Source organism: Silurus aristotelis (assembly GCF_946808225.1).
Source record: "Silurus aristotelis genome assembly, chromosome: 16".
In the NCBI taxonomy this organism is placed as follows: Eukaryota; Metazoa; Chordata; class Actinopteri; order Siluriformes; family Siluridae; genus Silurus; species Silurus aristotelis.
The window spans coordinates 17,240,439-17,257,794 of NC_139589.1; the positions used below are offsets into that span (position 1 = coordinate 17,240,439).

Genomic DNA, 17,356 nt, shown 5'->3' on the forward strand with positions numbered 1-17,356 from the left:
AGGTCCCCTGGTGGTCTAGTGGTTAAGATGCAGCGCTCCCACCGCTGCGACCCGGGTTCGATTCCCGGTCAGGGAACCATCCCCAGCCACTCTTAGTGCCGGTCCCAAGCCCGGATAAATTGGGGAGGGTTGCGTTAGGAAGGGCATCCAGCGTAAAACATGTGCCAAATCAAACGGAAGAAGCCGAAAAGAAAGTTTATACTAGTTTCTTGCAAGCCAGTTACAGAAAAACAAACAGTATCTAAATTCCAGACCAGATTTGGAGATAATCGAACAATTGTTGTTGAAGGAGAAGTGTAAAAAAGACAAAAACGAATAAATAAATCGATCTAATAACCTGACATTACAATCGATACCATTGAATCCTGGAATAAACTTCGACACAAAGTTAAAAAGTTATAATAAGCTCAAATTAGGTCTGATATGGGTCCCACTTTGTTCTGAATTGTCCTGAATGTTTAGACCCTCCATAAATCAGTGTGCCAAATGTTTCAGATTTTCACCAGACAATTTTGTGGGTTCCCATAGACACCCTGGACAAAAATAAAACAAGACAAACAAAGTCACAAAGGCAAAGAAGAAGAAGAAGAAAAAGAGAGGGGCAAAGCACTAAAGGTGTTTAGTCTTCTTCTTCTTTTTCTTCTTCTAAAAAGGTATAATAACAAATGGTGTGGCTATGCATCATCAGTGCCTTTAAAGTATTTGTGTTGTCATAATTCTACTACTACTACTACTACTACTACTACTACTACTGATACTACAAACAATAATAATGAAATCATTAATAATAATAATAATAATAATAATAATAATTATAATAATAATAATAATAATAATAATAAAGGCCTTGCATTTTGACAATAAAAAGTTATCATTGTTGATATGGTGGGACAGTTATTTCCATGGACAGTGTTACACGTAGAAGGAATTCAAGGTGACTTCGGCGGTCATTGAGCTGTGGGTTATTACTCGAAACCTGAGTGGTGTGTGGTGCTGTGGAAGAATGCGCTGCTCGATACGCGGCGCTGCGGGAGAGGGCGTGGCCAACCTGCTCGAACTTCCGCTCACATCGTAAACGTTTAAAAGAAAATGAGAGCCGAGTTTTCCCAGAGGTTTCGGGAGGATCGGTATCCGGACGCAACGCTTACTATTGTGATCGAGATACGTTTTTTTTACCTACCGAATAATGTCTTCCATTTGCCCACATTTACTGGTGTTTCTCAGTCTATTACTGTGTATTTCGTCGTCAGGTGAGTTTTTGGTTCCAGGCTTTTTACTTTTTAAAATGGTTAGGAAAAAAGTAACACACGTATATATCTAAAACTTTGTATAATTATTATATAATAATTGTAAACTATATATATATATCTTAATTTTAAGACATGTTTTTTTTTTTTTAGATATGCACCCACCCACCCACACACACACCCACCCACCCACCCACACACACACACACACACACACACACACACACACACACACAAACACATTTCTTTTTTTTCCCCTATTTATTTATACTTATTTAGATAAATGTAAAAAGTCATTGCATGCTATAAATATATATATATATCAGGTTTGCTTGCAGGGATTGTGTTGCGGTGTACTTTTACTATTCTGTAGCACAGTGTAGGCCTTTTTCTTTTTTGTTTGTTATTTTTTTAATGCTTTTTCTTTCTGAGCTGGCCCTAAACGTTTTTAATATTTTCATTTCAGTAACCAATGGCCAAAAACGAGGGTTCATTGGAATTATGGATTCTACCTCAGACTCCGTCGTCGTTGATTCGGCTACATCAAGCATGTTAACGAGTAGCCTGACCACAGTTTTCCTGCCTCTCATCTACATTTTTGTGTTTGCTGTGGGTTTGCCCAGCAATGCCATGGCAGTTTGGGTCTTTGTCTTCAGATCAAAGAAGATCCACCCATCTGCCATTTATATGGCCAACCTCGCATTGGCTGACTTGCTGTTTGTCATCTGGGTCCCACTGAAGATTGCCTACCACTTGAAAGGCAACAACTGGACCTTTGGAGAGGGGATGTGTAAAGTATTCGTGGGCTTCTTCTATGGGAATATGTACAGTTCTATCCTGTTCATCGCATGCTTGAGTGTGCAGCGGTACTGGGTGGTGGCGCATCCACTTACCCAACAAAGGACGGACAATAGACTAGCCATTGCATTATCAGTCAGCATCTGGGTTTTTATTTGGATTAGTACCACGCCACTCTACCTGTACCAGCAAACAGTCAAAGTCTCAGTGCTCAACATAACCACTTGCCATGATGTCAACCTTATCACAAACATAGATAACCCCTTTCTGGATGTTGAGAAGCCATACTATTATTTCATGGTAATGGCAGGGTTGGCCTTCATCTTACCATGTGTGGTTATCATCGCAGCTTATGTCCTGATGATGCGCAAACTGGGACAATCCACTATGGAGGTTAGCAGTGCTAGCAAGAACCGACGCCGGGCCATGATTCTTATCATCACAGTTCTCGTTACGTTCTTGCTCTGTTTTATTCCTAGCAATGTAATGCTGGTGGTGCATTATGTTCTCCTGGGGAAGGGACTTGCTAACAATGGATATGGCTTCTACATCATTGCATTGTGCTTGGCCAGTCTCAACAGCTGCTTGGATCCATTTGTTTACTATTTTGTGTCAGAGGAATTCCGGGCACATGTGAAAAACACTCTTCTGTGTCGAAGCAGTCGGACAGTGGAAAGAATGAGAGTCTCTTTCAGTTCCATGAAGTATTCTAAGAAGAGTAACACTTACACATCTAGCACAGGCAATACAGATAGTAGTACAATCTAAGAGCTGCAGTGTACATTTAAAGAGAGAATGAGTAATTACTTAGGATGGCTGTGAATTATATATATAAATTTTTTTTATTTGTTCAGATTTTCTCAGGTAGCACACTTTGGTATGAAAGAAGCCATGATTTGTTTGACTGAGTGTATACAAAAGAAAGGGCGTGTCTGTGTCTGTCAGTGTGTATGCGTATGCAAGTAATTTATATATTGTTAATGTTACTTGGTGTAAAAAAAATAAAAAAATAAAATAAGAACAGAGTCACAGAATGAAACTTAACACAAAAACATCTATGGTGCAGCCAGGCAAGTCTGCAACCTTTTTATTTTTTTATTCAAATGTGAATGTTGTTCTCTGCTTCTAATAGACTGAATCATACATTTTTTTACTTTTCTGCATTTTTCTTCCAATTTCAGGTTTTATCACCTGTAGGGTTATCAAAAAATAAGGTTCACAAAGAATAACTGTTTTTAAAGCACTAAATTTAAAGACCAAATTGTCTCCATTCACAGGGGGAAATTGAGTTATTTTATTTTTTATTTTTAGAAAACTGTAACTCCAAAACATGCACGATTGCCATTTCTTTGTAAATATGCTCTTTCTTGTCTTCTTTCTCCCAATATTGGCAGCAGTGTGTGTGTGTGTGTGTGTGTGTGTGTGTTAGATATGCTTTTTATCTTTCTTTATTAAAGTCAATCGCAACGTTACGACAGCTGCCTGTTCCAGCTATCAGAATTATTTCAACACATTATTCTTCTGGAATAAATGTAATTTCCCTTGTTTATGGAGACACCCTGTAGTTTTAAGATTAGGCTTTGCTTCAAGACAGACACCCACATGTAAAATCTATAAGATATATTTCTAGATATATGCAGATGAATGCTAGAACTGACTCTTGTTCAGAATTAACACCATCTTTATATTTGACCCTCCACATTTATTTTTGTAACATATTTATGTAAACATTGCTTTAATAAATGTTTTGTATATTATATGTTTTTGTTGTTTTGTTTCTTGGTACATTCCGAAATATACTGAAACCCTAAATATAAACCTGTAACAGTTGTCGAGACTCAGTGTCACATGACTTGTGAGTCATGATGACATCAGTGCTTGAAAGCAACTCGTAGTAAACGTGACACATGACATATCTTGGTTAAATGAAAAATAATTTTCACACTCGCACGCACACAAACGCACACACAAACACCCGGACACCATTCTCTAATTCTTCTGAAAGTCTTTAAACCAGTTTAGGCTGACAAGAAAAATGCTGTTATACTATATCACTTGTGTGCTGTGTCAGTGTTGGTTCTTCTACAACTTTTATTCAGGCTTCTTATCTCGAATACATCTGTCTAAAACTTTTGTCTCCATCTTTCCAAGTTTAACTAACTTAACAACCAGTACCTGAATTCCTTTATTTAATGTAGCACTGATTCTTTGATCTGCTTCACACTAAATGTGCTGTGTTTCCGGCGAAACACAGACAAGACCTTCAACCTACGGTTGTGAGTAATTCATTTGTTATGTTAAGTCACAAGCGTACATAATAATCCTATAGTTCCGACATATATTTTCTTTAATTCCTGCCTGCTTAGATAGAAGAATACAGAGTATGTATCCTTAACAATTGTTCTGGATTAACTGACTGATCAGCCATGACCACATTCAATGCTAAGAGAGAGAGTGTGTGTTTGCTTGGATGCATAGTTAAAGAATAACCAGACTGCTCAATATTATATTTTATGATGCTGCTTTGAACTTTGTGGCTTACAACATTGACAACCCAGGAACAATGCCAGTGCTCAAGTGCCAGTTCTGGGTTTTTTTGTGATTTTTGCCTATGTAAACGTATATGTAGATCATAAAAAAAAATAAAAAACAATGTTGCACATGAAAATAATGTTTCTTAAGATTAATGTTACCAAATAAGATCTGTTTTTTAAATACCCCCTTAATAATAAATTTGTTACAAAGTTTTATTGCCAATCATGATTGATATGTTGCTGGTCACATGTTAAAATTCTCTTGCTTCTGTGTGTACTCACATTTCCTGGTAACTGAAGAGTAAAGACTGTAAAAAGGCGGTTTATTTCACATTGCTGCTGTTTTAACTCTCATCTTTTTTATACATTATTGACCATCCAAATATAATAAAGGTCCAAAAAAACCCTTTCTTATTATCCTTAGATAGGAAGGGGGGTTTAAATTATGTAATAGACACGTACACAGTTCATTGACTTTGTATCACAATACAAGGTGTAAACGAACAATAGAATGCAAGATATTGAAAACCAGATATGTTCTAAAATTGTCTAAAGATATTGTGGATTGATAATGAAAAATTGTGAAAAAGTATGTTATGGTCCAGGATGCACAGTTCTTTTGTGACATTTCCATATTCAAATGTAATACGATATGCTGCCATATTTTGCCTCAATTTGACTAAACATTTACATAAAAAAAAAAATAGATAGATAGATAGATAGATAGATAGATAGATAGATAGATAGATAGATAGATAGATAGATAGATAGATAGATAGATAGATAGATAGATAGATAGATAGATAGATAGTGTATGTGTTGTGTTGTGTGTTTATTCTGCAAAAGAGGTCGAATGAGATGTGTTGGTATAAAAATATAAAATACTTTTAAACATTGTTAGAATCTAAAAAAAAAGGAAAACAGATAAACATTAAATAGATAAACAGTTTTCCCAGGTGACTTGTCGATTGAATGTCTAAAACTCCTTGTGGTTAGAATGCTCACATGTGATAGAACTAGAGAGAAACTCATAGTGCGTCACAATAGATACTACTGAAGGGCCTGTCTGTGTAGCCTGTAGCTGTAATAGTAGGAGGGGGTGGATACAGAATAGGTTGCTGCTGAAGCGTTTAATCGAGTTACCCTCTACAGTGAAATGTTAGTGTATGGATGAGGAGACTGGTCAGTTAAAGGGCGTTGTTAACTTATTTATAGTATAAATAATAACACGGTGAGTGTTTATATGTTGAATTTATGATGATGGTATCTTGGTTTTCCTCTTCATAGCAGTAAATGATACAAACTAATGAACTAATATTTATTTCCTGCTGTTGTTTCAATTGCTAAACATTTTTTCCATGTAAATTACTTTTTTTAATTTCCAAATTAATAGTGAACCTTCATCTTACTTATCCAAAGTGTATTAATTAATGTTTAGTGGTGTTTACTGATGGCTGAATCATTGTTCCTTAATTTCTTTTCACTAATTTAGCTTTTTCGTTCCCCTGCTTTTGATCCCCCTGATCGTATGTGCAATGGGAGGACTGCCTTCCTTTTTAAAAAATAGGCTGGTTGTCTTTGTAGGAAAATGTGCAGAGGCTGGTCTGACCAGTTTTGTGAAAGGTTGGTGAATAACACCACGCAAAAGCTAACTCTCCTTCCCCCCTCTCTGTCTCACTCTTTTTACCTCTCCTCCTTTCCCCCATAGTATCTGTGTCCTTTTCATTGTCTCTTTCCTTTGACGTTTTTTTTTTGTATAAATAATAATTTGTATAAAGTTTCTATCATTTTGTACAGTTTTTAAAGAATAGAAATAACCTACAGACATAGTGTCCTAATTCTCTAATTGCTTCATTTCTATTGATCTGTATAGCTATAGTTATATTTCTAAACAAATACCAAGCTAGTTTTATTTATTTTTTTATTTATTTTTTTATTTTTTTATAATTATGGGTCCAAGCAAAGAGAGCTTGAAACCTCATGCTTTCTCTACAGATATTAGAGATTTTTCAAACATGAAATGCAGAGAAATTGTGTCCTGAACTATTAGTATCTCAGATTTACAGGCTGAAAAAGCCTGCTGTTTCATCTTTCTCTCTCATTTTTACCTTTTTCTAGATTCCGGATGTTGAGTGTAGTGCTGTAAACAACTTCTATTCAATTCAGTTTTATTTGTAAAGCGATTTTAAAAAGGCAGTTTCTTTAAGTAGCTTTACAGAGATGAAATTTACAGAGGTTATTCGCTTTTTATTTATATGTTAGTGACTATAAGTTACAAGTCAGTTCAACAGCAAGCAGAACATTTTGAGAGGATTAAATGAGGGAACAATCTTCCGACTCTAACCTGCCACAATATCCATGGCTGGTGTGATATTTTTTAAGTAGTTAAGAGGATTACCCACTGCTGTCCCCTGTTTTCAAGCAATAACCGAACAACCTACAAAGATAAATCAAACGAGTGTACTGGAACCCTGGTGAAGGGAAACAAGTGCATGAATGGGTGTAAAAGGGTGAAAGGTCATTAGGAGAAGAACAAGAAATATAAGAAGGTTCTATCCAATAGGATTGCTTGTCTACCCAATTTCTAAGAAATTCTTCTTGCATGTTTGAGCAAGTTTCCTAGGTGCACTCTAACAGACAAGGAACAGTCGTGGCAAGCAGATGGCTAAAGGTACTGATCAGACAAATCCAAAAATAGCAGAAGCAAGGAATACATGGAGAGTTAGAATGTTAAAAGGCAAGGATGGCACAGTCCAGTGTTAAATAAAAATATGGGCATTTGGTGATCTGGTGATTTAATGATCAGGTCTCTGCAAGTGTGGCAAAAAGGTAAAAATGAATTGACAGGAAGTCAGGAGGTTGTCTAAAGGTGCAGGAGTCTGCTGGTGTGTAACCAAGTTAACATGCAATCACTGTCAAAGTAGTGGTAGATAAAAATAATGAGGATATAGTGAAACTTGCAGATGTCAAGGCCATCCAACAAAAAGATGCAAAATCTGTGCATCTAGCAACAGCAAAATGCAACAGTAATTAAATGTGTTCTAGCCTAGTTACAGCGAGAGGCACTGCAAATAAATCAGAGCTGTTGGACTTGTCTCCAAATGAACCAATTGTGAAAAACAGTTTAACTCTCACATAACTTTGTAACCAATGTGCCTGCAACATCAGATTGACGACTTCCTGAAGACATGCCACAAGTAGCACATGCAGGAAACAAACTCAGAAATGATCAAACTGAAATTTAGGTGAAGTAAGAAGGTAACAGAGTATTTACTTTACTAATGCAACCTCAAATTACTGTTCAGTGACATTGCCAAGTGGGACTGGATTCTCATTCACCTGAACCTTTCACTGCATTTATTACATCAGCTTCACTTACTTCATACAGCTGTATGGGCATGCGGAAAGAAACGCGTATCATTAAATCCCACGAGATTGAAGCCAGAAACGGGTGTTGCTATGCAGCCCTAATGTCAGTAGGGACTACTGTCTACACAGTGGAATGGATACACCCTGGGAGCCCCATAGACAACTCCTGGTACAGCTGTGGGATAGTTAGACCTGTTAGGAGGAGAAACTACGGGAGCACTAAACAAAATAAACAGCCTAGCATATAGAATCATGATTCAGGCAAATGAGATTAACACCGAATTGAAGGTCATAAGTGAATAGGTCATTCAGAATCGATTGGTGTTAGATAGGATATCTGCAGAAACAAGGTGTGTGTGTGTGTGTGTAAAATGTTAGGTACTGCATAGTACACCGGGCAAGGAAAAACTTTATGGCAACCGATCAGGCATACCATTATGAAAACCTGCCTAATCTTGTGTTGATCCCACTTTTGCTGCCAAAATAGTCCTGACCTATCGAGCGAAAGAACCCCTCTCTGTGCTGCTTTTTTCTGCAGAATTACAATAAAGAATTTAATTTTGTTTTCGTACTGATTATGTTGTCTACGTTTCCACAGAATTTCTATCACATGATCTCTTTACCTGGGCACCTCATATAGTGCATAGCCCACATTTACTATTGTGAAGATTCACAATCTTCTTTGTAAATAAAAACTGTTGTGTCAGTATTGGTCTTCCTCAACCCATTGTTTTTATTGATTTCTTGTTTTTAATACATGGCACAGTGCTATCTCTTAGCTAAGTGCAAAATTGTAGGTCCCCTCTACAGAATACTGGTTTGAAATAGATGTCTCTGAAAGACACGTTTTACTTTAACATTTAAATTCACCTTGCACACACTGGTCAATAGATAATTCATGATGGCGACCATCCATGGGTGATGACCCATCAATTTGACCACTGGGCCACAGGCTAAGCTTGACACAAAAGAAAAGAAACATGGGGTAAAGTGTTACATACTCACATAAACACAAGGACTGAACAATGTACAAAAAAAGCACGTAAGCTTAATGGGGTCAAAAGGGAAAAATGTCTCCATCTAGTGTCTCACAATATATCTCACTATTTTTTGCTATAGTCTTTGTTGGGCATTATCGTAAGTAAAAACAGTTGTGTCAGTTTTGGTCTTGCCTCCACCCATTATACTCCCCTGCTGTTAATTCCTTGTTCTTGGTTTCGTTTTTAATAGAGGTTTCAAGGTCAAGAGAAACGTTCAGGCAGATATTTTCCAGGTGTTTTCACAGGTGGAGTGGAGTTTGGCCGTCGGTCACGGGGACATTGATAAATATAGAAACAGCAGTGCATATCTAGTACATGACTAATGCATGGGCTTTGTAAGCTTTTTGATGGAAGTTCCCTTCTGAACAATATGCATCTTAAAAAGAAAACAAATTACATTTATTGCATATACACCAATTAGGAATGTGGTGGCCATGGCAGTGTGTCACAGTGCTAGGTCTTAAACTTAGTGCAAGGTTGTAGGTCCCCTATACAGAATATTGGTTCAAAAAAGATCTCGCTAAAAGACACCTTTTTTACTTTAACAAAACAAGGGAGAACTGCATATTCTGGTTATATTTACCTTGCATGCATTGGTAACCAGATAATTTAAGACTGACCTTCTCCAATTCAAATCATTCAATGTTGAAAATCAATCTGCTGACCATGCAGAATTTCATAAACGTTTGAGTTTCCAGTTGAGATCAGATGGCAAACTTCCAATCATCCCCCAAAATGGTTATTAGAGAATAAAGATAAGCAGACTTGGCACTAAAAAATTTTCTCTGATGACCGTATGTACATATGTATAGTTGATAATGTCCAAGCAGTATTGAAACAGAATGCTAGTTAGGGATGTAACCATAGTTCTACGAATCCTGGAAAACATTTATAGCTCGTCATTCAATAACCAGTCCAACCAGTGAGCTGGCTGTAAAACTACTGCAGTTTTTGCATGAACAGCATCACATCATTCACTGACTTTATTAGAGGTTCATATTGCCCCTGTTGTTTCTATAAAACCACAATGACATGTATCATGCTTTTACTTTTCTGAACTATAAATTCAAAAGCATGGATTCATTTGGATGGTCATTTAAATACAGCAAAAATTTATAAAAGTGATTAGTTACTCATATGTCCCTTAATCAAAAGCAAGCAGATTATAAATAGGGCTATTTTTAAACTTTTAAGCATCATCTGACTTCCAGTTTAGAAAATTATTGGTGCCAGATGCTGGCAGTAAAAGTCAGAAAAAAGACTGAAATGGCCTTTTCCCACATTCCACCAACAGCAAGTCATGTTTGTAAATAGTTGACAGTGAGAGGCCAATGCCTAACAATACCATGTGCTAGTTAATTTTATATCCTACATATAGACTTTGGAAGGCACCACGTTTCTAGCTTGTAGAATGCTTTCATAGAATACTTTAGCATAACTCAAGTTTGATGACAGTGGTGTGGCAGGCTGCCTCCCAGAGCTTCCTCGTGTCTGTATTACCTCCTGGCTCTCCCTTTTACTTATGCTGTCATAGCTAGTTTTTTCCAGAACCACACCCTAGTTTCTACTTGCATCAAAATCATACTGCACTTAAACCTTATCCATTAAGTAACAATAAGGATACCCCACAATGCAAGTTTTTCTCTCTCCTGGTTTCCCTTTTTTGTCTGGTTCCTCTCAAGTATTTTTCTCATACAATTTAGGTAATTCTTCCTTGTCACCACTGGCTCGCTTATTACAGATACACTTATTTAGAATTTAGAAGCCAAGAAATGTCTACCAATTAATATCAAATAAATATCTATAGAAGAACGTATTAGGTAAGCAAAATTATTCTAATCTCAATTTGGGCATTATATTCTGCCATTCTGGCAACATTTCCCTATGATGGAATGTTTTGCTTTTCATTAAATGTTGCTATTGTACTTCATTGGTTCATAATTGTGTTCTAGTGTTGAAAGGAATGCTTTTTAGCAACATTATACCACTGGCACATTTTGTGTACTTGTGCTCAGGCAACAACTATATTTTCTAATTACACACCAAGGCTTTTCACAACATATTTTATTGTAAACAGTAGAATATAATTGCCATACATGAAGAAAAATGTGTTCAAGAGGTGTCCATGGTCTGGATACTCTCCTCCACCACTTCTAACTGGATTGGGGTTACTGATTTTTTCAGAACACCTGTAGTGCCTGGCTTGTACTTGTAGTTACCAGTTCTGTAGGAAAAACAGTGTACACATTTTTGGAGGATTTGATTTGGTTAGAATATACTGTATCTAAAAGTGCTGTTACAGAGAGAGTACTGCTTTTCAAGACATGGTAAGTCAAGTGATGCCCACTGTCTTCTGAATGCTACTAATGTTAACAAAAAATTTAAACAAACTGTAGACTGTCCCTCACATATAGTGTTACAAAATACCGGCACTGAATAATAGAGTAATTTCTGCACATGTTCCTCACCTGATGCCCTTCTTGTTGGCTTCGTCATGTGGTCTCAGATAATCCACCTTGCCTTTGGTGATCACACACAGGTCAATGTTACTTCCTGAGCCCAGGTCATTAAATATACCAGCTGCTATTGCATCACGAACCAGGAGCTTAGCCTCGTCCTCCTAATGAGTAAAGAGTAAATCATTAAGATTTTTCCCACTAAAAATTAAACAGCACATTAAAAAGCCAATGAGGAAAAGACCCACCTCCATGTCAAGCCTGTATCGGTCTTCAAACACTGCCATAGCAGCCAAGGATCCAGAGCCTAAGTGTGCGAACACAATTTAAACAAAATTAAATCTGAACAACACAACCTTAAAAAAAAAATAATAAATAGTTCCTCAGCATATATTACTGATTTAGCATATATAAAAGATCCATAAAAAAAAAAACTTTTCTAATTTTTGTAGCCATCTTACACAGAAAACAAAAACCATTTGTACAATATTTTAAACACAAAGGTTGAGACACATGAGCAGTGTCTCTGTTGCCGGATATGTGCATCCTGTGGATTTTGGTGCTTGATTTGAGCTTGATACATCAGTAAAAACAAGTTTAATGATAAAAAAAAAATAATAATAAAATCGGTGGAGTTTATATATCTTTTAATATCTTAGTAAAAAATAAGTTGTCGTGAATAAATGTGTTACATTGAAGGTTTTAAATTTTGCCTCTTTTAAATTTATTTATTTCTCCAATAAAACCGGTCAGAGAAATGCGTGCTCTGTTAATCGCGCGTTAATAAAATGAGTGCTGTTAACATCAATTTGCGCTAACGTGTTTATTTTGACCACCCTACTTTCTTACAAAATTCTGCTGTAATTCATATTTTCTGTCATTTGTTTCTGAATTTTGATCTTTACAAGTGCTGCTACACTGCTTTTTTCCACTTTTGCCTTTAGGCACGGGAATACCCCTGTGCACAAAGAACTCAATCAACATGTGCTTTTACAAGTTAAAGTAAGAGTGGCCTTACAGAGTGAGTGCTATGACCTCAATCCCAAAGAACAGATTTGTGATCAATTGGAACACTGACAACACCCCTGGCCTCCTCGCCCAACATCGTGCCTGACTAATCCCCACGTTTTTTTTTTCTTCCTGCAATTTTGGCTTTTTTTCTCGCAATTACGAGTTAGGTTTTTTTGGGAGTTTTTTGGCAATTGGGCAGTATCACCCTTTCTGCAGTTTCAGACAGCTTTACACAGTGAAAATGAAATGGGCTACAATCAATAGAATCATATGGTATCAAGCGAAGCCTCCGATCCCTGGAGAGAACTCAGAATTGTCTGACAATCAGCTCTGGAGGAGCAAAAAAGATGCAGCAGAGGAGCCTCGTTCATACACCAACAGCTTCAAACTTCAGGCCGACAACATGGTTATCGGTGCACCAGAAATGTTGAATGTTTATGAGAAACAAAGTCAGAATTGTGGGGAAAAAAAGAGGCATTTTCTTTTTTTTTTTTTTTTTTTTTAAATGAGGCAGAAACTAGTCTGATCATATATGAACAATGGAATCCATCTCCTTCCAAAGAATGACTGAAACTGACTATGTGCATTCTTTAAAGGTTAACAATTAGCCTGCTAAAGGTCTGCAAAATAAATAGGAGATCCAAATGTAATTTTCACAACAGTAAAAAGCAGGTCAATGATTGACCTTGCTGCAGGAGATTTAGGTGAGGAGTGAACAAAAGACTTGTGTTTAAAAGAAATGCACCAGAGACTCACCCATGGTAACGAAGGGTAGCTTGTCTGTTGAGCCATGAGGGTAGATGCTGTACAGGTGAGGACCATTGCCATCAACCCCACCCAACACCAGCGCTGCTCCAATATAGCCCTGGTACCTATAAGCACATGCACACAAATTAGTAAACAGTTATAGACAGAATAGAAAGAAGAAAAGATGAAAACACATTTAAACTGGGAGGAAAAAAAACAAGAAAAACAATAAATGCTAATTAGTGGGTCACTGCTCAACTTTTTCTTACTATATTTCTGACATTAATTCACACCAGATCTGTAGCAATACACAGAATGCACACATTACCGTTCAGCTTAAATAGGGTCACATTTCTCAGAACTGCAATGCAGGTCAAAACCACGACTGTAAATTCAACCTGCTGCAGCGGATGTAAAAAATGTGATGACAAAGCTTTGTTGTTTTAATCATTCAAACCATGATCTGTCCATAAATCTTTCCTTTTTAATATAATTTAATATTTGTGCCAGCAGAATTGAAATGATCATTTTATAATATATTAATTATAAGGAAAGTAATGAGTACACAATTTATTAATGTAATGTTTAAATGCTTAAATATGGATTCTCCTGATGCCGTCACACAACAGCCAAACCAAGAAAGGAGAAGGCAATCATTTGCTTCCTTCAACCAAAGGGAAAAACTGTGGCTCTGTTATGCTGTGGTGGGCATTTTGCTGGGGGAAGTATAATTTCTCTTAATTAAACAAAACAACTAATAAGAGAGTTTGAAACATGTAAAACAGTGCAAATTGCTGCATACTTTTTTTTTGCATTTTAACTTGCAACTGTATATATAGCAAGTGGTATTCTAGAGAAAGTGAACATTTTCTAGCCACCTGAAGAGCATCTGTTTGAGCATGCGGTTGGCTGTGGTGACTCTTGGAAGGCGGTTGGTGGACAGAGAATGCAGTTCCAGATTCGAGGAGATTAACTGAGTGGTCATCTCGGTGTCTGCTGCTGTACCTGCTCCGCAACAGCTACATACACAGAAAGACAAACAATTATATTGGAATACATTTGTGATAGGAGATTAACAATAAGCAGTTACAAAATGTGGTTTGATTCGGCACTCACTAGATGTTAGGAGAGATGTAGTGGATCTTAGAGCAGTTCTTATCTGCTACAACCATTCCTTCAGTTGCTCTTGTATCAGCTCCCAGCACCACGCCATCCTTAAGGGGATATAATAATTAAAAATACAATTAGAACCAGCAATAACCTTAATAAAATATTTTTTTTATTAAAACATGCAATCTTGTCAACTCAAAAGTTTAATATTGTATATTAACAACAATACTGCAAGACGTTTAGGGGACATAATAATAGAGGACAATTTTGCTATGAAAGCTATGAAAGGGTCACCTTATACACTACACCACAGATAGTCGTGCCAGTTTTGCGTGCAGAGGGCAGGCTGCATCCAAGTTTCCCAGCATTACTTTCAAGTTGAGCATTTCTAAAGAAAACACAGAAACAACAATTTAAACATGAATGCAATCTGTTTATGCTCTGCTTCGTTTATAATAAACAAATATAATGTGAGTTAAACTTAAATGAGGCGAAATTCTGGGAATAACAAAAAACTTAATATTAACTATGAAACAAATTAAATGCACCCACAAAGTAGATTTTCCATTATTTCGCTTTTTTAAAAAGCTTTTTTTGTAAATCAATGCGAAGAGTATATTTCATTTAAATTACAGATTGGATTTTCAGAAAAGAACATGCGTGGTGCTGATTTTGTTTCAATAATTGGGAAAGAGATCCCGTGATCTATAAACATTAGAATGTTCGAAAGAAACGTTAAATAGTTGATGTGCATTTCTTTTATCAATATGTTTTCTCTTTGGTTAACCAACAGTCACTCTACACACTTTTTACTGACTCCCACATAAAGCCAGCCAAATTTTCCAAGATTTTCACCAGAATAATAAACTCAGTACAATGTAATTTTGCATCTTGCTGCAACCTAAAACTTCAGTGACCTGCGAATTCATATCACATGAAGACAAGAAAGAATCGGGAGATTGATACGTCACATCATGACCTCTCAGGTTTACGGTGTTAATGAGTACAAGAAAATATTTTTTTTCATAACAAATATAATATTTGGTGAAGGCATCTGAATAAAAGTCTAATGTGACTGCACCTTAATGTTTTTCACATAACCTACAATGTTTTTTTTCTTTTAATAGCTGCTTTCATCATCATCATTATTATTAGCTAATAGTGGTACATAAGAGCAGTGCAGCAGCACTTTAATGCTTTAGTGCGGGGGTCTCCAATCTTTTCCAGAAAGGGCCAGTGTGGGTGCAGGTTTTTATTCCAACCAAGCAAGTCCACACCAAATTCTACCTGTTCAAATCTAATGATCTTCATTTTCAATGACTATCAGGTGTGACCATTGATTGGTTGGAATGAAAACCTGCACCCACACTGGCCCTTTCTGGAAAAGATTGGAGACCCCTGCTTTAGTGTGTCTGCTTCTTCACCTCACCTGTACACCCTGAATAAACAGTTGTGCAATGTACGCTCAATTTATTAAATGTGATGCAATTTTGATAATTTTTTTTCTTTTTAGTATTTGATCTTATATAATTAGTCTTGATTGAATTTAAACTCTGTCTATTGTTCAAGAAATTGCAATAAAAAAAAGAAAAAAGATTCTGTATTAATATCGCCATCTTGTGTTCTTTCTGAGATCTTTATTTAGTGCAACCCCGACTGTCGCATTACACTGCACTCTAACAATCTCTCTATTAGATTTTCTTAGTAATAAACCATTAAATATGACCAGGAAAAAATTTAACTTCCAAAATTCCCAAATCAAATCAGATTTCGTTATAACGTAACGTGTTTCCTTGTTAAATTAATTGGAGGGGAAAAAAAAGAAATACTGCGGCTCTTTTAAATAGAATTGACGGGAAAATGACAATGAAAGAGGAAAAAACTTTATACCTTTTATATCATTGCTTTACAAATGTGCTACTGTTATTCAAATTAAACATGAGCAAGGCAATAATTTCCCAAAACTAGTACACGGGATTCATTTGAAAGGGTTCTCTTAGACATTAAGCGCTTTACGTGGAATGGACATATAGCATGCGGCTAACTAGCGCACCGGTTTCATGGATAAATTCAATACGAAATTAGGTCCCGTTCAAAAAAAATAAAAAATCCTGATACATCAAAACAATGTTTACGTTTTCTCACAAAAACATGTCGCACATGTTTCTTTTTGTTCCTAACCGCAAATGAGTTTAAAGAAAATCTGCTGAATCATTCATACAGACCGCTAGCATATCAGCTAACTCTTAAGAAAAAAAGCAAAGACGAATTACAATGCGAAAATAAAGCAGTGAAAAGCAAACATAGATGTCAAATATGCCGCCTATCTGTGATTTATAGTAATCTGCTCTTACCTCTTGCAATTTTCGAAACTGAAACCTCCGACTTGAGGCTGGCACACACAAGCAGTCGCCATTACTGAAACTCGTACTTCCCGGAAACGGTTCTGCTTCTCTCTATACACTCTACCCTCCAGCCCGAGACGATTTCCTGTAACAACTCGGAAGTGCGTCATTAACATCTCATATATGTGAACACTGGAGGAGAACTAAGTGACTACATTTTACTCAGGATTGTTCCTCCGGCTCGTCCATTTGGTAGCTGAATAAATCTTTCTTGAAACAAGTGTCCTGAGTAGGGCCTGTGAGCAGATACTGGTCCTCCATGCCATAAGTGACAAGAGGAAAAAAAGGAAATAAAATGGCCACTGACACAATTATTCATCAATATTAAGTTAAATTAGCCCAATTTAGAAACTAATTTTGGACGAATAAGGATCAGCTTTAATTTTCAAATAAATTTTATTTGAACGTATAACACTTTTAACAATGGGCACAGTCCCGAAGTAGTTTTACAGAAATTAGTAGGTTGTAAATGTACAGTGTAGTGTCAGAAGTTAGTCCCTACAAGTTCATTCCTAATTGGAAAGCTGTTTCCTAACTGTTGGGCCTGTAAAAAAAAAAAAGCTTCACTATCTGAGGTACCAACAAATAGCCTGCACCCCTTCTTGAACGAAGTGTGTGTCAGATCAGAATCAACCAAAG

At 36.5% G+C, this 17,356-nt stretch overlaps 2 protein-coding genes across 2 annotated transcripts; one reads left to right on the top strand and one right to left on the bottom strand.

Moving 5' to 3' along the window:
• The first annotated feature begins 1,057 nt into the window (after positions 1-1,057).
• On the top strand, positions 1,058-3,802 carry LOC310738561 (proteinase-activated receptor 2-like). Its single transcript, XM_083563612.1, has 2 exons — positions 1,058-1,250; positions 1,714-3,802. Exons 1-2 carry the CDS (start codon positions 1,187-1,189, stop codon positions 2,811-2,813), a joined length of 1,164 nt encoding a protein of 387 aa, XP_083419738.1. The 5' UTR covers positions 1,058-1,186; the 3' UTR covers positions 2,814-3,802.
• A 7,235-nt stretch (positions 3,803-11,037) lies between these two features.
• On the bottom strand, positions 11,038-16,824 carry psmb7 (proteasome 20S subunit beta 7). Its single transcript, XM_083565266.1, has 8 exons — positions 16,667-16,824; positions 14,607-14,700; positions 14,319-14,416; positions 14,081-14,221; positions 13,212-13,327; positions 11,693-11,751; positions 11,457-11,608; positions 11,038-11,212 (listed from the first exon to the last, which is right to left on the bottom strand). Exons 1-8 carry the CDS (start codon positions 16,726-16,728, stop codon positions 11,101-11,103), a joined length of 834 nt encoding a protein of 277 aa, XP_083421392.1. The 5' UTR covers positions 16,729-16,824; the 3' UTR covers positions 11,038-11,100.
• Between the last annotated feature and the right edge of the window lie 532 nt (positions 16,825-17,356).

Bases quoted from the DNA above. Each gene is read 5' to 3' on its own strand.
- LOC310738561 (XM_083563612.1), top strand. From the start codon at position 1,187: ATGTCTTCCATTTGCCCACATTTACTGGTGTTTCTCAGTCTATTACTG. The intron at 1,251-1,713 runs GTGAGTTTTTGG...TTTTCATTTCAG, and splicing joins ACTGTGTATTTCGTCGTCAG to TAACCAATGGCCAAAAACGA.
- psmb7 (XM_083565266.1), bottom strand. From the start codon at position 16,728: ATGGCGACTGCTTGTGTGTGCCAGCCTCAAGTCGGAGGTTTCAGTTTC. The intron at 14,701-16,666 runs GTAAGAGCAGAT...TGTTTTCTTTAG, and splicing joins AGTTTCGAAAATTGCAAGAG to AAATGCTCAACTTGAAAGTA. The intron at 14,417-14,606 runs GTGACCCTTTCA...TATCCCCTTAAG, and splicing joins TCTGTGGTGTAGTGTATAAG to GATGGCGTGGTGCTGGGAGC.